General features: G+C 61.7%; 1 protein-coding gene across 1 annotated transcript; it reads right to left on the reverse strand.

Moving 5' to 3' along the window:
• Positions 1 to 26,527, reverse strand: LOC309888967 (voltage-dependent L-type calcium channel subunit alpha-1D-like; the record flags this gene model as incomplete). Its single annotated transcript, XM_082781626.1, is given in 47 exon segments — positions 1 to 243; positions 1,610 to 1,852; positions 1,952 to 2,064; positions 2,188 to 2,342; positions 2,417 to 2,548; positions 3,364 to 3,500; positions 3,594 to 3,707; positions 3,798 to 3,916; positions 4,021 to 4,122; positions 4,240 to 4,342; positions 4,419 to 4,515; positions 4,617 to 4,744; positions 5,308 to 5,467; positions 6,140 to 6,231; positions 6,348 to 6,413; positions 6,512 to 6,640; positions 6,928 to 7,112; positions 7,115 to 7,232; positions 8,486 to 8,644; positions 8,733 to 8,934; positions 9,933 to 10,079; positions 11,085 to 11,137; positions 11,287 to 11,394; positions 12,859 to 12,946; positions 13,025 to 13,131; positions 13,243 to 13,302; positions 13,559 to 13,688; positions 14,113 to 14,242; positions 14,314 to 14,365; positions 15,173 to 15,227; positions 15,315 to 15,399; positions 15,954 to 16,074; positions 17,903 to 18,110; positions 20,464 to 20,689; positions 20,778 to 20,938; positions 21,079 to 21,105; positions 22,242 to 22,329; positions 22,441 to 22,524; positions 22,600 to 22,754; positions 22,834 to 22,937; positions 23,186 to 23,382; positions 23,812 to 23,964; positions 24,043 to 24,185; positions 24,272 to 24,411; positions 24,848 to 24,953; positions 25,951 to 26,194; positions 26,500 to 26,527. Coding segments are annotated over 47 exon segments (5,997 nt in total).
• Positions 26,528 to 26,954: the final 427 nt, after the last annotated feature.

Here is a 26,954-nt window from a genome sequence, read left to right on the forward strand (position 1 = left end):
TTAGGGCCCCCCCACGCAAGCCATCTCGTCGGCCAGCTCCTCCTCGGCGGGGGGCCGCAGCGGTTCCTCGTCGCTGTAGACGGGGCCGGGCGGCGTGGGGCGGCGGCGGCGCGTCAGGAGGTCGGCGGCGGCGCTCTCCATCTCGTCCATCGTCAGCTCGCAGGCGTCGGCGATCTCCCGCTTGGCCACCGCCACGAATTTGGGGTCGCGGGCGAACAAGCCCAGCCCCTCCGAGATGAGTACCTAGGGTTATGATGTGTTTTTTTTGTTTTTGGGGGGGGTCCCTGTTGAATTCCTCGTTGAATTTCAGGATTTAGTGAGGAATTCCTCGTTGAATTATTGAATTCCTCTCCACGGCAGGATTTAACGAGGAATTCCTTGTTGAATTCCTCTCCACAGCAGGATTTAATGAGGAATTCCTCATTAAATTCCTTGTTAAATTCCTGTCCACAGCAGGATTTAACAAGGAACTTCTCGTTGAATTCCTCTCCACGGCAGGATTTAATGAGGAATTCCTCATTAAATTCCTGTCCGTGGCAATTTTTAACAAGGAATTCCTCGTTGAATTATTGAATTCCTCTCCATGGCAGGATTTAATGAGGAATTCCTCGCTGAATTCCTTTCCAGGGCAGGATTTAACGAGGAATTTCTCATTGAATTCCTCTCCACGGCAGGATTTAATGAGGAATTCCCTGTTGAATTCCTCTCCGTGGCAGGATTTAATGAGGAATTCCGTGTTGAATTCCTCATTAAATTCCCGTCCATGGCAGGATTTAATGAGGAATTCCTTGTTGAATTCCTTTCCACAGCAGGATTTAACGAGGAATTCTGTGTTGAATTCCTGCCCATGCCAGGATTTAATGAGGAATTTCCCGTTGAATTCCTTGTTGAATTCCTCTCCACGGCAGGATTTAACGAGGAATTCCTCATTGAATTCCTCTCCACGGCAGGATTTAACGAGGAATTCCTCATTGAATTCCTCTCCATGGCAGGATTTAATGAGGAATTCCTCACTGAATTCCTCGTTAAATTCTTATTCACAGCAGGATTTAATAAGGAATTCCCCGTTAAATTCCTTGCTGAATTCCTCTTCATGGCAGGATTTAATGAAGAATTCCTCGTTGAATTCCTCGTTAAATTCCTGTCCGTGGCAATTTTTAACAAGGAATTCCTCGTTGAATTATTGAATTCCTGTCCGTGGCAGGATTTAACGAGGAATTCCTCATTAAATTCCTCTCCATGGCAGGATTGAATGATGAATTCCTCATTGAATTCTTCATTAACTTCTTATCCACAGCAGGATTTAATGAGGAATTCCTCTCCATGGCAGGATTTAATGAGGAATTTCTCATTAAATTCCTCTTCACGGCAGGATTTAACGAGGAATTCCTTGTTGAATTCCTCTCCGTGGCAGGATTTAACGACGAATTCCCCGTTGAATTCTCCATGGCAGGATTTAATGAGGAATTCCCCGTTGAATTCCTCGTTGAATTTCTCACTGAATTCTTCTCCGTGGCAGGATTTAATGAGCAATTCCTCGTTAAATTCCTCTCCGTGCCAGGATTTAACGAGGCAGGGGGGGGACGCGAGGAGGATGGGGGAAACTCACGGCCTCCACGAGGCTGTCGGCGGAGCCGCGGCCCAGCGGCAAGCGGAGGGGGCCCTGGGGGGGGCCGCGTTCCCCTAAAATCCAGCGGGAGAGGGGGGGGAGGCTGCCCCCGGCCCCCCCCGCTGTGCCCCCCCCTTCCACCAGGATGAGGGGGGCGTAGAGGACGTGGCCGCGGGGGGGGGCGGCAGCGGCCCAGGCGTGCGACGAGCCCCCCGTGCGCCAGGTTTCGGAGCTGCCGTAGCCCTGTGGGGGGGGGGACAAACGGTATTTAAGGGCGGGGGGGGCACACATGGAGGTGACACGCGTGTCACACGCGTGTCACACGTGTGTCACACGCGGTACCTGCGGCCTGGGGGGGCCGGGGGGGCCCGAGGGGTTGTAGGTGCCGGGGATGGGCTCGTCCTCGCAGCTCCCCTGGCGCCGCAGGCACTGGATGGTGAAGGAGGGCTTGCGGCCTTGGGGGGGGGGGGTTAATGAGTACCCCCCCCTTTCCCCCAAGCCCCCCCTTTCCCCAAAGACCCCCCCCGTGTGTATTTCAAAATGGGGGGGGGCGCTCCCCAAAAGCCCAGCCCCCTTACCTGCGGGGGTGGGGGGCAGGAGCCGGCGCCTCTTGAGCTGCTGCCCCTCCAGCGGCGCCCCGTTGTGCAGGGCGAAGTGGCGGGGGGGCAGCGGCAGCGAGCCCCCCCTCGAAGCCCCCCCAGCCCAATGGGGGGTGGCCGAGGGTCCCAGCCGCCTGGGGAGGGGGACGAGAAGGCGTTAAGGGGGTGGCGGGGGGGTTATAGGACCCCTTACCCCCCCCCCCCATACCTGTCCCCAGCCCAGCGGGGGGCCGGGTCCTCGCTGTCGTCCTCCCCCTGCTCCTCCCCGTCCTCGGGGGGCGCCGGCTCCTCCTGCCCCCCAACAGTGGGGTGGGGGCCGGCGCCCCCGTCCGAGCGCCGCCTGCACGTGGGGGGGGGTTGTGGGGTTGTGGGGTGTGGGATTTGGGGTTTGGCCCCGCTTTCCCCGCTCCTCCAGCCCCACGGGGGTGGCACGGTGCCCCCAGTGTCCCATACCCGCCCCTTAGGGTGCTCCCTCACCCATTAGGGTGCCCTCTGCCCCTTTAGGGTGCCCCCACAGCCTTTTAGGGTGCTCCCAACCCCTTTAGGGTGCCCCACACAACCTTTAGGGTGCCCTCCCCACCCCCCTAGGTTGCCCCCCTACCCTTTAGGGTGCTCCCAACCCCTTTAGGGTGTCCCACCCATACCCCTTTAGGGTGCTTACACCCCTTTAGGGTGCACCCAACCCCTTAGGGTGCTCCCAACCCCTTTAGGGTGCCCCACACAACCTTTAGGTTGCCCTCCCCACCCCCCTAGATTGTCCCCCTACCCTTTAGGGTGTTCCAGACCCCTTTAGGGTGCTCCTAACCCTTTAGGGTGCTCCTCCCAACCCCTTAGGGTGCCCCCCTACCCTTTAGGGTGCTCCCAACCCCTTTAGGGTGCCCCCCCTACCCTTTAGGGTGCTCCCAACCCCTTTAGGGTGCCCCCATACCCTTTAGGGTGCCCTCCACCCCTTTAGGGTGCCCCCCCCTCCCCCTTTAGGGTACTCCCAACCCCTTAGTATACCTCCACCCCCCCTTAGGGTGCCCCCATACCCTTTAGGGCAGTACTTCCAACCCTTTAGGGTGCCCCCATACCCTTTAGGGCAGTACTCCCAACCCCTTTAGGGTGCCCTCACCCCATTAAGCCCCCCCCCCTTTTTTTAGGGTGCCCCCCTACCTGCCCCCATGGCGATGGCTGCCGGGGTGGGGCAGGGGCGCGGGGTCCTCCCCCTCGGTGTCTGTGGGGCCGGCGCCTTTTGGGGTCTCCTCCAGCCCGGGGGGGCTGGGGGCCGAGCCATAAAGGGTCTCAGGGGGCTGCGGGCAGATAGGGGGGTGGGCGTGGCCTGTGAGGGTGTGGTCAATGTGGGCGTGGCCTAATAGGGCGTGGCAAATAGGGGCGGGGCTTACGGCATAGGTCCGCTGCTCCTCCTCGGTGCCCGCGGGGCCCTCGTCCCCCTCCAGGTCGCAGCTCAGCGCCCGCCGCATTTCGGGGCCCAGCGCTTGGAGGGTCTGCAGCCCGGCCTGGGGAAGGGCAAAAATTAAAGGGGGTGGGGGGCACCACGGAGCCCCCACCCCATTATTTTTTGGGGTCTGGGGGGGTTCCCAACCCACCTGCAGCGCGCGCTCGTTGCTGGGGCCGAGCATCCCCCGCTCCTTGCGCCGGCGGAACTTGCGGAAATAATCCTGGATCAGGAAGGTGGCGTAGAACTTCCCCACCGTCACCTCCTCCTCTGAGGGGGGGGGACACACAGACACAAGGAGGGGGTCAAGGCCATCAGGGGTGTCCCCCCCCCACCCTAAAAGTGTCCCCAAATTCAGGGGGGGGGGCGCTCACCCTCCGGCGGGGGGATGACCTCGTCCAGCAGCTTGGGTTTGGTTCTCTTCCAAATCTTCTTGATGACGGCCCGCAGCTCCTTGTTGGCTACATCCAGGTTCCCTTTTTTTTTTTGGGGGGGGGGGACACGCAGGACAGCAGGGAATAGGAAGGGGGTGTCCCCACCTTCCTGTCACCCCCCCACCCCATTTTTTAATGTCGCCCCCCCCCGCCCCAAACCTTCCGTCTTGATCTTGAGGGAGGTGCGGACGAGGGCGAAGAGCGTGGCGTTGAAGGTCACGGTGCCGTCCGAGTTGAGGGGCATGTTCATGGCCACCAGGCGCTGCGGGGGGGGGCCAGAAAAAGGGTAAATGGGGTGGGGGGGGAGCAGGGGTGACCCCCCCGGACCCCCCAAGCACCTTGCAGGCCACGCGGTGCGGGCAGAGCTTCCCGAAACCCAGCGGGGGCTGGATCCGGCGCAGCAGCGTCACCACGTCCAGGTGCTTGATGCGACCCCTGCGGCCGTTTTGGGGGGGTGACGGTGACAATTGGGGGGGGTGACGGTGATAAGGGGGGGTGACAGTAATGGGGGGGGGGTCGCGGTGACGGTGCCAGACCTGGCAGCGGGGTCGTACTCGGACCAGACCCGCTTGAACTCGTCGAGGTGGTGGGGGCCGAGGATGGACCAGTCGCGCGTCAGGTAGTCGAAGTTGTCCATGATGACGGCCACGAAGAGGTTGATGATCTGGGGAGGGGGGCTTGCCGTGGGGCTGGGGGGCTCGCTATGGGGCTGAGGAGCTCCCTATATTGCTGAGGGGCTCCCTATGGGGCTGAGGAGCTTGCTATGGGGCTGAGGGGCTTGCTATGGGGCTGAGGAGCTCCCTATGGTGCTGAGGGGCTCGCTATGGGGCTGAGGAGCTCCCTATATTGTTGAGGGGCTCCCTATGGGGCTGGGGGGATTGCTATGGGGCTGAGGAGCTCCCTATGGGGCTGAGGAGCTCGCTATAGGGCTGAGGGGCTCGCTGTGGGGCTGAGGGGCTCGCTGTGGTGCTGAGGGGCTCCCTATGGGGCTGAGGAGCTCGCTATGGGGCTGAGGGGCTTGCTATGGGGCTGAAGAGCTTGCTATAGGGCCGAGGAGCTCGCTATAGGGCTGGGGGCTCACTATGGGGCTGGTTACGGGGTTTCTCATCGCGGCATGCGATTCTTGCTATAGGGCTGGGGGATGTCACACCAGAGCTGCGTGGTGTTTCGGGGGGGGGCAGCGCCGCGCCATGGGGCAGCGCCGTGGGGCAGCGCCGTGGGGCTCACCAGGAAGGCGCAGAGCATGAAGAAGCTGATGAAGTAGACGATGGCGAAGTTGCTGCCGCAGGTGAACTCCTCGCCGGGCCCCGCGTCCGATTCGGGGTCGCAGCGCTTGCCGGGCAGGCTGGCCAGCATGATCTCCTGCCACGCCTCCCCCGTGGCGCACCTGCACCCCACGCACCCCTCCGGCACCTATAGGGCCCCTCCGGACCCCCCCCCCAAAACCCCTACCCCATCAAAACGGCCCTATAGGTGGTCTGGGGTGAGCCACAGACCCCACAGGGAGGTGGTGGAGACCCTAAAGGACTCCAGGAGCTGTAGTAACCCTCAGGGACTCGTGGACCCCATAGGAGCCCCTTGTACCCCATAGCAAACCCGCAGGGACACACGGACCCCATAGGGATCTTGTAGGGACTCCCCACAGAGCCCCATGGACCCTATAAGGATTTTATAGGAACCCTATAAAGACTCTTAGTGACCCTACAGCAGTCCCCAGACTCCACTAGGACCCTTTAGGCCCCATGCAGCGACCCCCAGACCTCACAGAGTCTCTGTAGGAACCGTGCAGTGACCCCCAAACCCTATAGAGATGCTGTATGGCCACTACAGGGACCCCCCAGACCCTATAGGAACACGGCAGTAACCCCCAAAAGCCATAGGAACCCCCCCATACCCCACAGGGACCCTTCCCACACCCCTGCCGGGCCACTTAAACACCACAGGGATCCTATAGGAACCGTGCGGCACCCCCCAGCCACTACAGGGACCCCAAAAGTCCCTGTGCACCCTATAGGGGACCCTATAGGGGACCCTATAGGGGACCCCATAAGGGACCCACCTGAAGAGCAGCAGCACGGCCTGGGGGAAGGTCTGGAAGTTGTTGTTGCGGTTGATCTGGGTCCCGTCCTGCAGCGCCACCTTCCCGAAAGTCTTGGGGACGAGAAGGGGGGGACGTGGTGACACTGGGGGGGTCCCTGAGGACCCTGAGGACCCCCCCCAAAAACCTTGCACCCCCCTTGCACGCCCCCCTTGCACGCGCCCCTCACCTGCATGCCGATGACGGCGTAGATGAAGAAAATCATAGCGATGAGCAGGGCGACGTAGGGCAGCGCCTGCGGGGTAAAAAACAACACGGGGGGGGCTCCTTGGCGTCCCGGGACCCCCCCCAAAAAAAAATTGCGTGTTTATCCCCCCCCCCCGACCCCAAAACCTGGAAGGATTTGACGAAAGTCCAGAGCAGCGTGCGGATGCCCTCGCCCTTGGACAGCAGCTTCACCAGGCGCATGACGCGGAAGAGGCGGAAGAAGGTGATGGAGATGCGGGAGCTGTCCTCCGAGCTCTGCCAGGGGGGTTTTTTTTTTTTGGGGGGGGGCACCAGGGGGTGAGGAGACCCCCCCCCAATTCCCTAAATCCCCCCCCCTCGCATTTGGGACGCCCCCTACCTCACCGACGTGCCCCCCGTTCTGTTGCAGGCACGCGCAGGGTGGAGATGGATGGAAATGGTGGACAGACAGACGGATGGATGGAGATGGACACCGGGGGGGGGGTCCCAAAAACCAGGGACCCCCCCCCCAGAAGTTTTTTGGGACCCCCCCACCCCAAAAAGAAGAGGTGGGGGCGACTCACGTTGACCTCGGTGACCGCGATGTCCACCACGCTGCCCACCACGATGAGGGCGTCGAAGGTATTCCAAGCGTCGCAGAAATAGTGCTTTTTTTTTGGGGGGGGGAAGATAATTTTGGGGCGGGGGCACCCCAAAAACGACCCCCCCACACCGTGAGACCCCCCCCCAATTTGTGGGACCCCTCCCCTGAGCCTACCCGGGGCTTGAAGGCGATGATCTTGAGCAGCATCTCCACGGTGAAGAGCCCGGTGAACACCATGTTGAGCAGGTCCATCACGTAGTTGAACGGCTTCGACTGCTCGTAGTGCTGGGGGGGGCACTTTAATTGCCCCCCCCTGCATCCCTAACTGCCCCCCTGCACCCCTAACTGCCCCCCTGCATCCCTAACTGCCCCCCCTGCAGCTCTAACTGCCCCCCCTGCAGCTCTAACTGCCCCCCCTGCAGCCCTAAACACCCCCCCGACCCCTAAATGCCCCTCCCAGCACCCTAAATGCACCCCCAGAACACCTCATTGACACCCCGGGGTGCTTTAACAACCCCCCAGGTTGCTTTAATTGCCCCCCCTGGGTGCTAATTGCCCCTGTAGGGTCCATAACTGCCCCCCCGGGCCATTTAAAAGCCCCCCATGGTCCCTTTGAGCCCCCCAGGGGTGCTTGAATTGCCCCAGGAGCCTCAATTTCCCCCTGCCACGTCCCTTACAACCCCCCAGTGACCTTTAACTGCCCCCAATCTCCTTCTAGGGACCCCAACAGCCCCCCCACGGGTCTTTTAACTGCCCCCAGGGCCTTAATTGCCCACGTAATGTCTCTTAATTACCCCCAGGTCATTTAAAATCCCCCCAGGATCCCTAGCAGTGCATTAACTGCCCCCAGGGGTACAATAACTGCCCCCAGCAGTGCATTAACTGCCCATAGGGGTTCATTAACTGCCCCCACGGGTGCATTAACTGCCCCCAGGGGTTCATTAACTGCCCCCAGAGGTGCATTAATTGTCCATAGGGGTTCATTAACTGCCCCTAGAGGTACAATAACTGCCCATAGGGGCTCATTAACTGCCCCCAGAGGTGCATTAATTGCCCCCAGAGGTACAATAACTGCCCCCAGCAGTGCATTAACTGCCCATAGGGGTTCATTAACTGCCCATAGGAGTGCATTAACTGCCCGTAGGGGTACAATAACTGCCCCCAGAGGTACAATAACTGCCCCCAGTAGTGCATTAACTGCCCCCAGGGGTTCATTAACTGCCCCCAGAGGTACAATAACTGCCCCTAGGGGTACATTAAATGCCCCAGGGGTGCATTAACTGCCCCCAGAGGTACAATAACTGCCCCCAGCAGTGCATTAACTGCCCCCAGGGGTTCATTAACTGCCCCCAGGGGTGCATTAACTACCCCCAGAGCTGCATTAACTGCCCCGAAACATCTCTCAGTGACCCCCAGCCCATTTCAAAGCCCCCCGAGCACTCCAACTCCCCCCTAACATACCTTAACCACCCCCGTACTCCCTTAACACCCCCCCAACGACCCCAAAACGCCCCCCCGGGCCCCCCCCCATAACCAACCTGCACGGCCAGGGCGATGGTGTTGAGGAGGATGAGGACGAACATGATGTACTCGAAGGCGGTGGAGTTGACCATGGCCCAGACCCGGTACTGGCTGCGGTTTTTGGGGATGTAACGCCGCAGCGGCTGCGCCTTCAACGCGTACTCCACGCACTGCCTCTGTCCGGGGTGGGGACAAGGACACAAAAACACACCCAATGACACCACGGGGGGGGTAGAAAGATTAAAGGGGGGGGTCCTCACGCACCTGGTTCTTGTCCAGCTCGCAGTTGCGGTACTCGCTCTCGCCCTGGGCGCGGAAGGTGATGATGACGAAGCCGACGAAGATGTTCATCATGAAGAAGGCGATGACGATGATGTAGACGATGAAGAAGATGGAGATCTCCACCCGGTAGTTGTAGATGGGGCCCTGGTCCTCCGCGTTGGCGTCGATGGCCTTGTACAGCAGCCTTGGGGGGGGTGGGAAAAAGGGTTTTTTTTTTGGGGGGGGCGGCAGGGCCCTATGGGTGCTGGGGTGTCAGCACCCAATGTGGGGGGTTACATTGGGGTGTCGGCGCCCTAAAGGGGCACATTGGGGTGTCAGCACCCTATGGGGGGGGCACGTTGGGGTGTCAGCACCCTAAAGGTACAGGTTGGGGTGTCAGCACCCTATGGGGGGGTTACATTGGGGTGTCAGCACCCTAAAGACACAGGTTGGGGTGTCAGCACCCAATGGGGGGGCACATTGGGGTGTCAGCGCTCTAAAGACACAGGTTGGGGTGTCAGCACCCTATGGGGGGGTTACATTGGGGTGTCAGCACCCTAAAGACACAGGTTGGGGTGTCAGCACCCAATGGGGGGGGGACATTGGGGTGTCGGCGCCCTAAAGACACAGGGTGGGGTGTCAGCACCCAGTGGGGGGGGTTACATTGGGGTGTCAGCACCCTAAAGGCACAGGTTGGGGTGTCAGCACCCTATGGGGGGGCACATTGGGGTGTCAGCACCCTAAAGACACAGGGTGGGGTGTCAGCACCCTACTGGGGGGGCACATTGGGGTGTCAGCACCCTAAAGACACAGGTTGGGGTGTCAGCACCCTACTGGGGGGGTTACATTGGGGTGTCAGCACCCTAAAGGTGCAGGTTGGGGTGTCAGCACCCTATGGGGGGGCACATCGGGGTGTCAGCACCCTATGGGGGGGCACATTGGGGTGTCAGCACCCTAAAGGCACAGGGTGGGGTGTCAGCACCCTATGGGGGGGGACATTGGGGTGTCAGCACCCTAAAGACCCAGGTTGGGGTGGCAGCACCCTATGGGGGCGCACATTGGGGTGCCAAATGCCAAGGGTATTGGGGTGCCAGCACTCTGGGGACAGGGAATGGGGTGTCAGCACCCTATGGGGGGGCACCCTGGGGTGTCAGCACCCTTTTGGGGTGCCAGCACCCTTCTGGGGGGGGGGGGGGGACTCACGCGGGCCACCCCTCGAAGGTGGAGACGGTGAAGAGCGCCATCATCCCCGCCAGCACGTTGTCGAAGTTGAAGTCGCTGTTGTGCCACAGGCGCTCCCGCACCGAGGGGTGCGACACGTCCCCGTCCTTGTACACCAGGAAGGTGCCCCTGCAAGGGGGGGGACACCGCAGGCTGGGGGGGACACTGCGGGGACGGGGGGGACACTGCGGGGACGGGGGGGACAGTGCGGGGACGGGGGGGACACTGCGGGGACGGGGGGGACACTGCGGGGACGGGGGGGGCGTCCCCAGCCTCTCGTAGTGGGAACGAGCCCGGTGGATGTCGGAGGGGGGGTGCAGGGATCCGCGGGTGGGCACGCGGCTCCGGTCGTGCAACGTGTGCATGCACTGGGGTGGTAACACTCAGCTCACACTCACACTCAGCTCACACTCAGCTCACACCCACACTCAGCACACGCTCACAGCCTGCACTTACACTCAGCCCACACTCAGCACTCACACTCAGCCTGCACTCACACTCAGCACACGCTCACACTCAGCACATGCTCACACTCAGCACGCGCTCACACTCACTCAGCACACACTCACAGCCTGCACTCACACTCAGCTCACACTCAGCACACACTCACTCAGCTCATGCTCACACTCAGCACCCACACTCAGCACACGCTTACACTCAGCACACACACAGCTCACACTCAGCACACACCCACACTCAGCACTCACACTCAGCACATGCTCACTCAGCTCATGCTCACACTCAGCACGCGCTCACACTCACAGCCTGCACTCACACTCAGCTCACACTCAGCACACGCTCACACTCAGCACTCAAACTCAGCACACACTCAGCTTATGCTCACACTCAGCATGCACTCACACTCAGCACACACACACTCAGCACACGCTCACAGCCTGCACTCACACTCAGCACACACTCACACTCAGCACACACTCAGCACTCACACTCAGCTCACGCTCACACTCAACACCTACTCCCTCCATGCTCACGCTGCATTCCCCCGCTCCACTCCCACCCCATCTATACTCACAGTTCACACCGCACACTCACAGCCTGCACTCACACTCAGCCTCCACTCACACTCACACTCACACTCACACTCAGGGCCGTTGGGGGGGGACCAGGACCCACTTGCACTCCCCAGGCGTGTGCTTGGCCTCGTCGGTGCAGCTGTAGAACTTGCCCTGGGGGAAATGGGGGTCAGAGGGGACCGGGAGGGGGTCCCCAGCCCCTCAGGGGGGTCCTGACCCCTTAGTGGGGGGGTCCCAGTTGCTTGGGGGGGGGGGTCCCGGCCCCTTTGGGGGGGTCTCAGCCTTTTTGGGGGGGTCCCCACCTTGAAGAGCTGCACCCCGATGCAGGCGAACATGAACTGCAGCAGCGTGGTGACGATCATGATGTTGCCGATGGTGCGGATGGCCACGAAGACGCACTGCACCACGTGCTGGGGGGGTGGGGACAGCCTGACGGGGGTGTTGGGGACACGGGGACAGCCTGACGGGGGTGTTGGGGACAGCGGGGTGTTGGGGACAGCCTGACGGGGGTGTTGGGGACACCAGGGTGTTGGGGACAGTGTGATGGGGGTGTTGGGGACACAGGGACAGTGTGACGGGGGCGTTGGGGACAGTGTGAAAGGGGTGTTGGGGACAGCGGGGTGTTGGGGACAGTGTGATTGGGGTGTTGGGGACAGTGGGGTGTTGGGGACAGCCTGACACGGGTGTTGGGGACACGGGGACAGCGTGACGGGGGTGTTGGGGACAATGGGGCGTTGGAGACAGCATGATGGGGGTGTTGGGAACATGGGGACAGCCTGACACGGGTGTTGGGGACAGCGGGGTGTTGGGGACACTGTGACGGGGGTGTTGGGGACATGGGGACAGCCTGACACGGGTGTTGGGGACAGCGGGGTGTTGGGGACACCGTGACGGGGGTGTTGGGGACATCATGACGGGGGTGTTGGGGACACAGGGACAGTGTGACGGGGGCGTTGGGGACACCGGGGTGTTGGGGACAGCATGATGGGGGTGTTGGGGACATGGGGACAGTGTGATGGGAGTGTTGGGGACATGGGGACAGCGTGACGGGGGTGTTGGGGACAGTGGGGTGTTGGGGACAGTGTGACGGGGGTGTTGGGGACATGGGGACAGCCTGACATGGGTGTTGGGGACACGGGGACAGTGTGATGGGGGTGTTGGGGACATGGGGACAGCGTGACGGGGGTGTTGGGGACAGCGGGGTGTTGGGGACAGCGTGACGGGGGTGTTGGGGACACGGGGACAGCCTGACATGGGTGTTGGGGACACAGGGGTGTTGGGGACAGCGTGATGGGGGTGTTGGGGACATGGGGACAGCGTGACGGGGGTGTTGGGGACAGTGTGACGGGGGTGTTGGGGACACCAGGGCGTTGGGGACAGTGTGACAGGGGTGTTGGGAACAGTGGGGTGTTGGGGACAGCATGACACGGGTGTTGGGGACAGCGGGGTGTTGGGGACAGCGTGACGGGGGTGTTGGGGACACGGGGACAGCCTGACACGGGTGTTGGGGACAGCGGGGTGTTGGGGACATCATGACGGGGGTGTTGGGGACACGGGGACAGTGTGACGGGGGCGTTGGGGACACCGGGGTGTTGGGGACAGTGTGACGGGGGTGTTGGGGACACGGGGACAGTGTTATGGGGGTGTTGGGGACAGCAGGGTGTTGGGGACAGCCTGACACAGGTGTTGGGGACACCAGGACACGGGGACACCCCCGCTCCCAGTCCCACCAGCACGCCACCACTTCCCACCACCCCCAGCACACCCCCCCCACCGCCTGCTGGGGATCCCAGCGCTCCCAGTTGCCCCAGGAAGGGTGTGTTTCCCCCCTCCCAGTGCTTCCCAGTCCCTCCCAGTGCCTCCCAGTGCCGTACCTTCAGCCCCTTGGCGCGGTTGATGGCTCGCAGGGGCCGCAGGACGCGCAGCACCCGCAGGATCTTCACCACCGAGATGGCGCTGGAGCTGCCCAGGGACACCGGTGTCCCCCGGGGGCGCTCCCAGTGCTCCCAGTGCCCCTCCCAGTTCCCCCCCAGTGCTCACTGGATGCCGAAAGAGACGAGGGAGACGCCGACCACCAGCAGGTCGAGGAGGTTGAACCAGTTGCGGCAGAAGGAGCCTTTGTGCAGGAAGGCGCCGAAAGCGGTCATCTGAGGGGGGGGGGGGGGGGAGGCCGTGAGGACTGGGACCCCCCCCCCAAAAAAAAAACACCCCCAAAAACCCCAGAATCCCCCCCAAAAATGACCCACCACCCCCGGTACCTTGAGCAGGATCTCCACGGTGAAGATGGAGGTGAAGGCGTAGTCGAAATACCCCAGGATCTGTGGGGGGGGAGGGGGGAAAACGGGGTGACCCCCCCCCAGCACCCCCACCCCAAACACCCCCACCCCAAACACCCCCAGGGACCCCCCCAAGACCCCCAAATCCCCCCCCAGTCTCCCCATTTCCCCCCCACCCCATTCACCCGGGTCCCACGCAGCCATAGGGTGACGGAGCCCCCGTTCTCCCAACCCGCTCCGTTTTCCCAGTTCCTCCCAGCTCCTCCCAGTTCCCCTCCCAGTCTGCCCAGTATCCCACGTGGTTGCGGGGCGAGTGGGCGCGCACGGGGTCCTCGGCGGCCAGCGAGACGCTGCTGAGGATGATGAAGACGAGGATGAGGTTGGTGAAGACGTGGTGGTGGATCAGGGCGTGGCACCGCACCCGCAGCCTGCACCGAGCACACGTCAGCACCTCCCAGTGCTCCCAGTTCCTCCCAGTTCAGCCCATCCTTCAGGATACCTTCCCCCAGTGCTCCCAGGCTGTGGCCTGGTTAGGCCCAGTTCCCTCCCAGTTTCTCCCAGAGTGTCCCCAGTCTCACCAGGGGATCACCCCCCTCTCCTCCAGTGCTCCCAGCATCCCCAGCCCTCCTGTCCCAGTGCTCCCAGTTTACATCCCCATTTCCACTCCCCCACTTCACATCCCCAATCCCAATGCTCCCAGTTCCCCCACTTTACCCTCCCACTCCCCCCAGTTACTCATTTACCCCCCCAATCCCGGTACTCCCACCCCCTCCACCTATCCCCCCGCCCTTTCCCAGTTCCCCTAACCCCCTCCCAGTTTGCCCCAGTGCTCCCAGTTGCCCCCAGCCTCACGGGTTGGTGCTGCCCAGCAGGAAGAAGGCGCTGCCCTCGGGGATCGGCGCCACCTTGCTTTTGGGGGGCTCCTCCAGGCTCTCCAGCCGTGCCCCCCCCAGGCTGTCGCGCTCCCCCCCGGCCTCGTCACCTGCGGGGGACCCCGGTGTCGTGGGGGGGGGCCTCTGCAGCCCCCCCGGGGGGTTGGGGTGGGGGCCTCACCTTCCTCGCTCCCCTCCTCTTCCTCCTCCTCCTCCTGCTGCTCCCCTTCAACCTGGGGGGGGAGGGAAGGGGCTGAGTGTGCAAGAGGCGTGCACACGCGTGTTGGGGCGTGTGAGGGGCGTGCACACGCGTGTTGGGGTGTGTGAGGGGCGTGCACATGTGTGTTGTGGCGTGTGAGGGGTGTCGAGGCATGTCAGGGGGGTGCACACGCGTGTTGAGGCATGTCAGGGGGGTGCACACGTGTGTCGTGGCATGTGAGGGGTGCACACACGTGTGTTGAGGCATGTGAGGGCTGTGCACACATGTTGGGGTATGTTAGGGCTGTGCACATGTGTGTTGGGGTGTCTGAGGGCTGTGCACACGTGTGTGAGGGGCGTGCACATGCGTGTTGTGGCATGTGAGGGGTATGCACACGCATGTTGGGACACATGGGGCGTGCACATGTGTGTGAGGGCTGTGCACATGCATGTTGGGGGTGTAAGGGGTGTGCACATGTATGTTGGGGCGTGTAAGGGCTGTGCACACGTGTTGAGGCATGCGAGGGCTGTGCACATGCATGTTGGGGTGTGTGAGGGGTGTGCACACACGTGTCAGCATGTGAGGGGTGCGCATACTTGTTGAGGCTTGTGAGGCACAAACATGTTGGGGTGTGTAAGGGGGGGTGCACACGCATGTTGAGGCGTGTGAGGGGTGTGCACACGCATGTTGGGGTGTCTGAGGGCTGTGCACACGCGTGTTGAGGCATGTGAGGGCTGTGCACATGTGTGTTGGGGTGTCTGAGGGCTGTGCACACACGTGTTGAGGCATGTTAGGGCTGTGCACATGCGTGTGAGGGGCGTGCACACCCGCTCACGCTCACCTTCACGCTCACGTCCTGGCTCCCCGCGATGGCTTCTGCCTCCCCGGCCTTGTCCCTGGAGGGGGGGGGGACAACAAACAGAAGGGCTCAGCCAGGTGTCCCCCTCCCCCCCCGTGTCCGTCTGTCCCCCCCCCAGGCTCACTTCTTGCCCTCGGCCCCCGAGTTGATGTTGTCGCCGTCTGCCAGGTTATCGACCGCAATGGCCAGGAAGACGTTGAGGAGGATGTCTGCGGCGAGGAAGGGGTTAACCAGTGCTCCCAGTGCCTCCCAGTATCCCCCCAGTACCCTCCCAGTGTGGGTTTCCAGCCCCCTTCCACGTCCCCACGTTTTCTGGTTCCCATTCCCTGCTTGTTGCCTCCTCTGCCAGCTCCCCAGGACCGTTCCCAGCCCCTCCCAGTTCCCCAGCACCCCCTTCCCAGTGCCTCCCAGTATCCTCCCAGTGTGGGTTTCCAGCCCCCTTCGTGTCCCCACATTTTCTGGTTCCCATTCCCTGCTTGTTGCCTCCTGTGCCAGCTCCCCAGTATCATTCCCAGCCCCTCCCAGTTCCCCAGCACCCCATTCCCAGTGTCTCCCAGTGCTCCCAGTGCCTCCCAGTATCCCCCCAGTACCCTCCCAGTGTGCGTTTCCACCCCCCTTCCACGTCCCCACGTTTTCTGGTTCCCATTCCCTGCTTCTTGCCTCCTGTGCCAGCTCCCCAGGACCATTCCCAGCCCCTCCCAGTTCCCCGGCGCCCCCTTCCCAGTCCCTCCCAGTGCTCCCAGTGCTCCCAGTGCCCACGCACAGTTCCCGCAGATGAAGAGGATGACGAAGTAGATGCAGACGAGCATCCCGGGGAAGACGGGGCCGCCGTAAGCCATGATCCCGTCGTACATCACCGCGTTCCAGTCCTCCCCCGTCAGGATCTGGGGGAAAAAAGGGAGGGGGGGACCCCAAAACTTCAGCATCCCCCCCTCCCAGTCCATCCCAGTGCTCCCAGTACCCCCCCTCCTCACACACCGCCACCTCCCAGTCCTTCCTGATGCAGGGTGGAAGGATGCAGGTCCCCATGGGAATGCAAGGGGGGGGGGATCCCCTGCCATATTTTGGGGTTCCCCATGGTTTTGGGGTCCCCCTCCACGTTTTTGGGATTCCCCAGATGGTTTTGGGGTCCCCCCCCGGTTTTGGAACCCCCCTCATATTTTGGGGATCCCCCCCATGGTTTTGGGGTCTCTCCCCCAATGGTTTTGGGGTCTTCCCTCATGGTTTTGGGGTCTCCCCTCATGGTTTTGGGGTCTCTCCCCTAATGTTTTGGGGTTTCCCTTCATGCTTTTGGGGTCCCCCCATAGTTTCGGGGTCTCTCTTCATGGTTTTGGGATCCCCTCCATGTCTTCAGGGTCTCCCCTTATGCTTTTGGGGTCTCCCCTCATGGTTTTGGGGTCCCCCATAGCTTTGGGGTCTCTCCCCCAATGGTTTTGGGGTCTCCCTTCACGGCTTGGGCATCCCCTCCACACCTTTGAGGTTCCCCCTTATGTTTTTGGATTCTCCCCCACATTTTTTGGCACCCCCTCACGATTTTAGGGCTCCCCCTTGTGCTTTTGGGGCCTCCCCTCTATCTCCCGGGCTTCCCCTCCTATTTTTGGGGTCCCCCCATAGTTTTGGGGTCTCTCCCCAATGGTTTTGGGGTCTCCCCTCATGGTTTTGGGGTCTCCCTTCACGGCTTGGGCATCCCCTCCACATCTTTGAGGTCTCCCCTTCTGCTTTTGGCTTCTCCTCCACAATTTTGAGTCTCCCCCCTTGCTTTTGGGGTCTCCCCTCCTGCTTTTGGGGCCTCCCCTCTATCTTCCGGGCTTCCCCTCCTATTTTTGGGGTCCCCCCATAGTTTTGGGGTCTCTCCCCCAATGGTTTTGGGGTCCCCCAATGGTTTCGGGGTCTCTCTTCATGGTTTAAGGATCCCCTCCATGTCTTCAGGGTCTCCCCTTATGCTTTTGGGTTCTCCCCCACCTTTTTTGGCACCCCCTCACGATTTTAGGGCTCCCCCTTGTGCTTTTGGGGTCTCCCCTCTATCTTCTGGGCTTCCCCTCCTATTTTTGGGGTCCCCCCATAGTTTTGGGGTCTCTCCCCAATGGTTTTGGGGTCTCCCTTCACGGCTTGGGGATCCCCTCCACATCTTTGAGGTCTCCCCTTATGCTTTTGGGTTCTCCTCCACAATTTTGAGTCTCCCCCCGTGCTTTTGGGGTCTCCCCTCCTGCTTTCGGGGCCTCCCCTCTATCTCCCGGCCTTCCCCTCCTATTTTTGGGGTCCTCCCATAGTTTTGGGGTCTCTCCCCCAATGGTTTTGGGGTCCCCCAATGGTTTTGGGGTCTCCCTTCACAGCTTGGGCATCCCCTCCACATCTTTGAGGTCTCCCCTTCTGCTTTTGGGTTCTCCTCCACAATTTTGAGTCTCCCCCCGTGCTTTTGGGGTCTCCCCTCCTGCTTTTGGGATCTCCCCTCTGGCTTGTGGGCTTCCCCTACTAGTTTTGGGGTCCCCCCATAGTTTTGGGGTCTCCCTTCATGACTTGGGCATCCCCTCCACACCTTTGAGGTTCCCCCTTATGCTTTTGGATTCTCACCCATGTTTTTTGGCACACCCTCACAATTTTAGGGCTCCCCCCTTGTGCTTTTGGGGTCTCCCCCCGTGCTTTTGGGGTCTCCCCTCCTGCTTTCAGGGTCTCTCCTCCTCTTTTTGGGGTCCCCCCGTAGTTTTAGGGCACCTGGAAGACGGTGAGCAGGGCCTGGGGGAAGGTGTCGAAGGTGCTGCGCTTGGTCTGCGTCTCGTCGAAGCTGAAGCGGCCGCCGAAGAGCTGCATCCCCAGCAGGGCGAAGATGATGATGAAGAGGAAGAGCAGCAGCAGCAGCGAGGCGATGGACTTCATCGAGTTCAGCAGCGAGCCCACCAGGTTGCTCAGCGACGCCCAGTGCCTGGGGGGGGGAACTGGGCTTACTGGGAGAACTGGGGCGGGCTCTTCTGGGCGCCCCTCCTAGCGGTAAGCCCGGCTGGGTGGCACCCGGGGGTGTCCCTGTCACCTAGGGGTGTTCCTGTCACCGTGACGTCCCCACGCCACCGAATAATTCATGGGGGTAAGAGGTGGTTGTGGCACCTCCTGATGTCCCCAACGCCCTGTCACCACGCTGTCCCCATCGCTGTGTCATCCCCCTGCCACCAAAGGGACATTTTGGGGGGCTGAGGAGTGGCTCTGTGCCACCCCCAGTGTCCCCAACACCCCGTCTGCCACCCCCGTGCCACCAACGAGGCACTTCATGGATGTGAGGGGTGGCTCTGTGTCACCTCCTGATGTCCCCAACACCCTGTCTGTCATCCCCGTGCCACCAGAGACATTGTGGGGGGCTGACAAGTGGCTCTGTGTCACCCCTGGTGTCCCCAACACCCTTTCTATCGTCCCCATGCCACCAAAGAGACACCTTGGGGCACTGTCGAGTGTCCCTACACCACCCCCAGTGTCCCCAACACCCCGTTTGCCACCCCCCTGCCACCAACGAGGCACTTTATGGATGCGAGGGGTGGCTCTGTGTCACCCCCTGATGTCCCCAACACCCTGTCTGTCATCCCCGTGCCACCAAAGAGACATTTTGGGGGGCTGACGAGTGTCTTTACGCCACCCCGGTGTCCCCAACACCCCGTCTGCCACCCCCATGCCACCAACGAGGCACTTTATGGATGTGAGGGGTGGCTTTGTGTCACCTCCTGATGTCCCCAACACCGTGTTGTCCTTGTCTCCATCACCGTGTCGTCCCCATGCCACCAAAGAGACATTTTGGGGGCTGACAAGTGGCTCTGTGCCACCCCCAGTGTCCCCAACACCCCGTCTGCCACCCCTGTGCCACCAACGAGGCACTTCATGGATGCGAGAGATGGCTCTGTGTCACCTCTTGATGTCCCCAACACCCCATCTGCCACCCCCGTGCCACCAAAGAGACATTTTGGGGCACTCTCAAGTGTCTTTACGCCACCCCTGGTGTCCCCAACACCCCATCTGCCACCCCCATGCCACCAACAAGGCACTTTGGGGCACTGTCAAGTGTCTTTACACCACCCCCAGTGTCCCCAACACCCTGTCTGTCATCCCCATGCCACCAAAGAGACACTTAGGGGCACTACTGAGTGTCTTTGTGCCACCCCAGTGTCCCCAACACCCTTTCTATCATCCCCATACCACCAAAGACACCCTTTGGCGCACCGCCGCGTGTCCCTCCACCACCCCCAGTGTCCCCAACACACTGTCTGCCACCCCCATGCCACCAAAGAGACATTTTGGGGGGCTGACAAGTGGCTCTGTGTCACCCCTGGTGTCCCCAACACCCTTTCTATCGTCCCCATCCCACCAAAGAGACACTTTGAGGGGCTGACAAGTGTCTTTACGCCACCCCAGTGTCCCCAACACCCCATCTGCCACCCCTATGCCACCAAAGAGACATTTTGAGGGGCTGACAAGTGTCTTTACGCCACCCCAGTGTCCCCAACACCTCGTCTGCCACCCCCGTGCCACCAAAGAGACACTTTGGGGCACTGCCGAGTGTCTTTACACCACCCCTGGTGTCCCCAACACCCCATCTGCCACCCCCATGCCACCAACGAGGCACTTTGGGGCACTGTCAAGTGTCTTTACACCACCCCCAGTGTCCCCAACACCCCGTCTGCCACCCCCATGCCACCAAAGAGACACTTAGGGGCACTACTGAGTGTCTTTGTGCCACCCCAGTGTCCCCAACACCCTTTCTATCACCCCCATACCACCAAAGACACCCTTTGGCGCACCGCCGCGTGTCCCTCCACCACCCCCAGTGTCCCCAACACACTGTCTGCCACCCCCATGCCACCAAAGAGACATTTTGGGGGGCTGACAAGTGGCTCTGTGTCACCCCTGGTGTCCCCAACACCCTGTCTGTCATCCCCATGCCACCAAAGAGACACTTTGAGGGGCTGACAAGTGTCTTTACGCCACCCCAGTGTCCCCAACACCCCATCTGCCACCCCTATGCCACCAAAGAGACATTTTGAGGGGCTGACAAGTGTCTTTACGCCACCCCAGTGTCCCCAACACCTCGTCTGCCACCCCCGTGCCACCAAAGAGACACTTTGGGGCACTACTGAGTGTCTTTACACCACCCCTGGTGTCCCCAACACCCTTTCTATCACCCCCATACCACCAAAGACACCCTTTGTGGCACCGCCGCGTGTCCCTCCACCACCCCCGGCGTCCCCAACCCCCCCGTTTTGCCCCAGATCCCCCCCAGCTCTCCCCAAAACCCCCACCTGGTGACCTTGAAGACCCGCAGCAGGCGCACGCAGCGCAGCACGGAGATGCCCAGGGGCTCCATGGCGCCGCGCTCCACCAGCGCCGTCTCCAGCACGCCGCCGCACACCACGAAGCAGTCGAAGCGGTTGAAGAAGCTGGCGAAGTAGCACGAGGGCCCCAGGGCGTAGAGCTTCAGCACCATCTCGGCGGCGAACAGCGAGAGCAGCGCCTTGTTGGCGTAAGCTGCAGGGACCCAAAACCCAGAAAATCGCACCCAAAAACCCCACAGGGAATGGGAAAAGGGGTATTGGGATCCCCCCGCCCCGCTCACCTTGCGTCTCGGTGAGCCAAGGGGGCTGCCCGTGGTGCTCAGAGGCGATGGTGAGGGTGTTGAGGAAGACGAGGAGCAGCACGGTCCAGTAGAAGGACACCGATTTCACCGCCCCGCGGCAGCGCCGGCGCAGCACGCGGTTCATGCGGCGCAGGCGACGCCTTTCGGAGGGTGTTTTGGGGTTTTTTTTGGGGGTGGGAGATGAGATTTTGGGGGGTAGAAAGGATTTAGGGGGACGCAGGGGGTTATAGGGGAAGCGGGGTGGTGCCGGGGGCGTCCCCGTCCCCATTTGCTCGCTCACCAGAATTTCGTCTTGGTAATTTTGCCCCTGGGGAGGAGGAAGGAATTGATGAATTAATTTAAAAAAAAAAGCATCGAGTTGCCCCAAAAACGGGGTTTGGGGCGGGCACGGGAGATCACAGAGGGTGTAACGGGGGTCCCAGGGGGTTGTAGGGGGGGATTTTGGGGTTCCAGGGGAGGCTTCAAGGGTCCCTTGGGGTATCTCAGATGGGTTCATCAGAGGTCCGAGGGTCAGTTTTGGGGTCTGGGGGGGATCTATAAGGAGTTGGGGGGGTTCTAGGATCAGTTTTGGGGTCCTGGGAGGAACTGTAAGGAGTTGGGGGGATCCTAGGATCAGTTTTGGGGTCCTGTGGGGATCTATAAGGAGTTGGGGGGGTCCTAGGATCAGTTTTGGGGTCCGGGGGGGAATTATAAGGAGTTGGGGGGTCCCAGGGTCAGTTTTGGGGTCTTGGGGGGAATTATAAGGAGTTGGGGGGGTCCCAGGATCAGTTTTGGGGTCTGGGGGGGATCTATAAGGAGTTGGGGGGATCCTAGGATCAGTTTTGGGGTCCTGTGGGGATCTATAAGGAGCTGGAGGGGGTCCCAGGGTCAGTTTTGGGGTCCAGGGAGGATCTATAAGGAGTTGGGGGGGTCTGAAGGTCAGTTTTGGGGTCCTGGGGGGTATTATAAGGAGCTGGAGGGGTCCTAGGATCAGTTTTGGGGTCCTGGGGGGGATCTGTAAGGAGTTGGGGGGGGTCCCAGCGTCAGTTTTGGGGTCTTGGGGGGATCTATAAGGAGTTGGGGGGGTCCCAGGATCAGGTTTGGGGTCCTGGGGGGAATTATAAGGAATTGGGGGGGTTCTAGGATCAGTTTTGGGGTCCTGGGGGGTATTATAAGGAGCTGGAGGGGTCCTAGGATCAGTTTTGGGGTCCTGGGGGGGATCTATAAGGAGTTGGGGGGGTCCCAGGATCAGTTTTGGGGTCCTGGGGGGACCTAAAAAGGAGCTTGGGGGGGTCCCAGCGGGCTGTAGGACATCCCAGGGTCAACACTGGGGTCCCAGCGGGGCTATGGGGGATCTCGGGGACTACAGGAGGCCCTGGGGGGGCACGGGGGGGGGGTGAAGAACGCCCTGGGGGGCTGCAGGGGGTCGTGGGGGGGTCCCGGGGGCCTCTTTTTGGTGCTCACAGGCAGCGGTCGCAGGCGTTGGGCTGCGCCTCCTCCTCGCCGGCCGTCTCGGTGTTGACCGACGTCGTCTCGCTGCCGGGGAGGCTGGCTGGAGATTGAGGGGGGGGACACACAAAGTCAGGGGGGGGCTGAGGATCCCCAATCTGGGGAAAAAAAGGGTGGGGGGACCCCAATTTTTTTTTGGGGGGGGGGGCGTTACCGTGGGTGTCGGTGGAGTGGCTGGCGTGCCGCAGCCACTTGAGGCGAGGTTTCCTCTTCCCCATCAGCTCCTCGGCGGTCAGACCTGCGGGATTTTTGGGGGGGTTCAGAGGGTGGGGGTGTCCCTAGGAGGCCCCCCCCAAAAAAAAACACGACTCACGGTGCTTCTCGTGCTCGTCCTCGTCCCCCTCCAGGTCCTCGGCCTGGGTGATCCAGTCCATGTAGCCCCTCAGGTCCTCCTCCAGCTGCTGCTTCTCCCGCAGCTTCTGGAAGTCTCCGCGGGCTTTGGCTTTTTCACGCTCCTTGGAGAACTCCCTGAGGGGGGGGGGAACACGTGTGGCACACGCCACGACATGCTAAGAACATGCTAAGAACACGCTAACGGCTTACGCACCCGCTCAGCACCCCCAGGACCAAGTTGAGGACGAAGAAGGAGCCGAAGATGACGAGGCTGACGAAGTAAATCCAGGGCAGCTCGTGGCCCATGGCGTCCTGCATCTGGTGAGGAGGGGGGGGGGGGGGAGATTTGGGGTGAATTTCGGGGAAATTTGGGCGGGCGGAATTCGGGGTGACCCCACGGAGGGGCTGAGGCGACGCTTCGGGGGGAAATTCGGGGCGAGAAACCAAAAACCCAACCCTCGGGGGACACCCACGGCAGCGGCGTCCACCCACGTAACGGGGCAGGGATTTTGGGGGCAGGGCGGCAAATTTTGGTGTCCCCCTTCAAAAAAAACCCCAAAACTCACCCAATAAAGGACGTCGGTCCAGCCTTCCATGGTGATGCACTGGAAGACGGTGAGCATGGCGAAGAAGAAGTTGTCGAAATTGGTGATGCCCCCGTTGGGGCCCTCCCAGCGGCCCCGGCACTCGGTGTTGTTCTGCAGGCAGGCGCGGCCGTGCCCCGAGAAGGCGCAGGGCGAGGGGTCGTCCTCCGACTCCAGATCTTAATTTTTTTAATTGGGGGGGGGGTTAAACACCCCGAAAATGGGGTTTGGGGGGAGCCTGAGGTGCTACGGGGGGGCTTCTGGGGGAGGGGGAGCTGAGAGATGCTGTTTATGGGGCTGGGAGATGGGGGAGATGGGGGAGGTTGGGGATTTAGGGGGGGATTTAGGGAAAGGGGGGGGTCTCAAGGGTTTTGGGGGGGTAGGATGGGGTTGGGGGGGGTCTTGGGTGACGGTGGGGGGGCTCTGGGGGTGGGTTGGAGGTGGGGGGGTCGCTGGGGGTTCTGGGAGGGGGTCTTGGGGTGGCCCCCAGTGCCCGTCACGGGTGTCACCCGATGCCTTAGGGGGGGAAATGGGGGAAATGGAGGGGAAATGGGGGAACTGGGGGGGAACTGGGGGAACTGGGGGGGAACTGGGGGGCACCCCCTCACCGGATCCGATGAAGAAGCAGGTCTTGTGCATGCGGCCGATGAAGAGCTCGAGGCCGATGATGGCGTAGATGATGATGACGAAGAGGACGAGCAGGGCGATGTGCAGCAGCGGCACCATGGCCTTCATGATGGAGTTGAGGACGATGTGCAGGCCTGGCGGCGACCCCAAAAATCTGGCGGCGACCCCCCCCCGACCCCTCATCTCGCCCCCCAACCCCCCGAAAAACTCACTGGGGACGCCGGAGACCAGGCGGAGGGGGCGCAGGACGCGGAAGGCGCGCAGGGCTTTGACGTCGAAGCCCCCCGGCTTGCCGCTCATGTGGTGCGCCTCGCCCGGCTTGTGGGACACCTGCTCCAGGATAACGCTGAAAAGCCTGCCAAAAAGAGGTCGGTTTTATTTTGGGGGGGGGTCCCGGGGGTTTTTTTTGGCCCCCCCGACGTCGAAAAGGGAGGTGCCGACCCCACGATGACGATGACGAAGTCGAGGAGGTTCCAGCCGTTGCGGATGTAGGCGCTGGGGTGCAGCACCAGCCCGTAGGCGATGATCTTCAGGAAGGTCTCCACCGTGAAGATGATGAGGAAAACGTACTCCACTTGCTCCTGGGGGGGGGGAAACAACACGGGGGGGGGGCGCGGGGGTCACCTGGCGTGGCCCCCACCCTCCCGGCGTCCCCTTTTCCTGGGGACGAGGGCGCTAAGCCCGGATTAACGCCCCCCCCCCCCCCCCCCCTCAGCGTTAAGCGGCTTACGGCGGCGGCACACGCGTGTGCGTGGGGACACGGGTGGCACACGCCCCGGGGGGGCACCCCAAAGACCCCCCCCCATTTATCCGAGGACCCCCCCCCAAAAATAAAACCACCCCATCTCTGATTAGCCCCCTCCCCCCAGCTCCTGATTGCAGAGCAGCTCGTTAAGCCGTGTCATTAACCCTTAACGAGCACCCAACTGGGACAGAAAAATGGGGGGGCACCCCCCAGCCCCCCCATTTTTATTTTTATTTTTATTTTTATTTTTTTAGGGGGGGGGGGGGGCTCACCAGGTTGTGGTTGGCGGCGTTGGAGTCGTCCTCGGGGAAGGGGATGTAGACCCCCAGGGCCACGCAGTTGGCGAAGATGGTGGCGAGGATGAGGATGTCGAAGGGCCTGGCACCCGCGGGGTTAAAGGGGGGGGGGGGGGCAGCCCCCCAATTTTCCTCGTGGCCCCCCCAAAAAAACACCTTTTCCACCCCCAGCCCCATATCCCCACCCACCGCTCTCTAACTTGTCCCCATGCTCCCCGTTTCCCCCCCAAATTTGTCCCATTTCCCCATATCCCCCCCAAAAACTTGTCCTTATGCCCCCCATTTCCCCAAATCCTCCACAAATTTGTCCCCAGACCCCCCCATTTCCCCAAATCCTCCCCAAATTTGTCCCCACACCCCCCCATTTCCCCAAATCCTCCCCAAAACTTGCCCCCACGTCCCCCATATCCCCCCAAATTTGTCCCCATGCCCCCATCTCCCCAAATCCCCCCCCAAATTTGCCCCCATATCCCCATCTTCCCCCAAAATTTGCCCCCATGCCCACATCTCCCCTCAAAAACTTGTCCCCGTGTCCCCCCACCTCCCCAAATCCCCCCCAAACCTGTCCCTGTGTCCCCTATCTCCCCAAATCCTCCCCAAAATTTGTCCCCGTGCCCCCCATTTCCCCGTATCCTCCCCAAAACTTGTCCCCACGTCCCCAAATCCCCCAAAAAACTTGTCCCTGTGTCCCCCCACCTCCCCAAATCCCCCCCAAACTTGTCCCCGTGTCCCCTATCTCCCCAAATCCTCCCCCAAACTTGTCTCCATGCCCTCCATTTCCCCAAATCCCCCCAAATTTGTCCCAATGCCCCCCATCTCTCCCCAAAAACTGGTCCCCATGTCCCCCCACCTCCCCAAATCCCCCCTAAACTTGTCCCCGTGTCCCCTACCTCCCCAAGTCCCCCCCAAACTTGTCCCCTTGCCCCCCCATCTCCCCAAATCCCCCCCAAACTTCTCCCCGTGTCCCCTATCTCCCCAAATCCCCCCAAATCCCCCCCAAACTTCTCCCCGTGCCCCCTATCCCCCCAAATCCCCCCCGAAACCTGTCCCCGTGCCCCCCCCCCCCACCCCAAACCCACTTCCACTCCACGATGCTGATGGCCGCCCGGCGGATGGGGTTGTTGAGGCGGAGGCAGAAGAGGGCACGGGGGGAGCGGTGGACCCCCCCCGAACCTTGCCCCTTGTGCTTGGGGTGGGGGGGGCGGCGGTGCCGCTGCCCCGGGGGGGTTCCCCCTTCCGCTGCCCCCCCGTTGCTTTCGGCTCCCGGCCACCCCAGGGGCTGCCCCACGGCCTCGGCGAAGGACGGGAGCCCCTTGGGGGGGCCTGGGGGGGGGAAATTTGGTCAAAGGGAGGGCGAGGACCCCCCCCCAAAACCCCTCTTGTATCCCCTCAACCCCTCCTGGACCCCCCCAAACCCAGGTCCCAGCAGGGATCACCCCCAAACTCCCCCACCCCTATTGAGTGGGGACCCCTTTACGTATTGGGGACCCCATTATATATTAGGGACCACCCTACAACCCCAAATCCTCCCCAAAATGTCCTAAATCCCTTTTGGGACCCCCCCCCCACCCTCACTAGACCTTAAAAACCTTTTTGGGGACCCCCCCCAGGACACCCCCTACACTCACCCTCTCCGTTCTCCTCAGACTCCGACATCGTGAGGGGCGTACAGGGATCTGGGGGGATATTTTAGGGGGGTTTCAATAGGGTTGGGGTCTCTTCGAGCTATCAGCAGGATTTTGGGGACGTTTGGATGCTCTGAGGGAATCTTGGGGGGATTTGGGAGCGGCGGGGGGGAGCTGGGAGGAATTTGGGGTGGTAGGGGAGGGTTGGGGGGGGATTTTGGGGGGGTTTGGGGGTGGTTTTTGGGGTCCCGGCCCTTTCCACAGCTCCTCCTGCAGTCCCCAGGCTCGTTACTGCCTGGAGATTAAGGGCTTAACGAGGGAGCTCCCGGCTGGGACCGGGGCACACGCGTGTGCAAGGGGGCACGGGGAAAGATCCCGGCCCTACAAGGGGCAGGAGGGGGGGAGAGGAGTGGGGTCAGGAGGGGGCACGTGGGGCTGGGGGCTCCGTGTCCCCCCCC

Source organism: Aythya marila, assembly GCF_965140915.1.
Source record: "Aythya marila genome assembly, chromosome: 31".
Classification (NCBI taxonomy): domain Eukaryota; kingdom Metazoa; phylum Chordata; class Aves; order Anseriformes; family Anatidae; genus Aythya; species Aythya marila.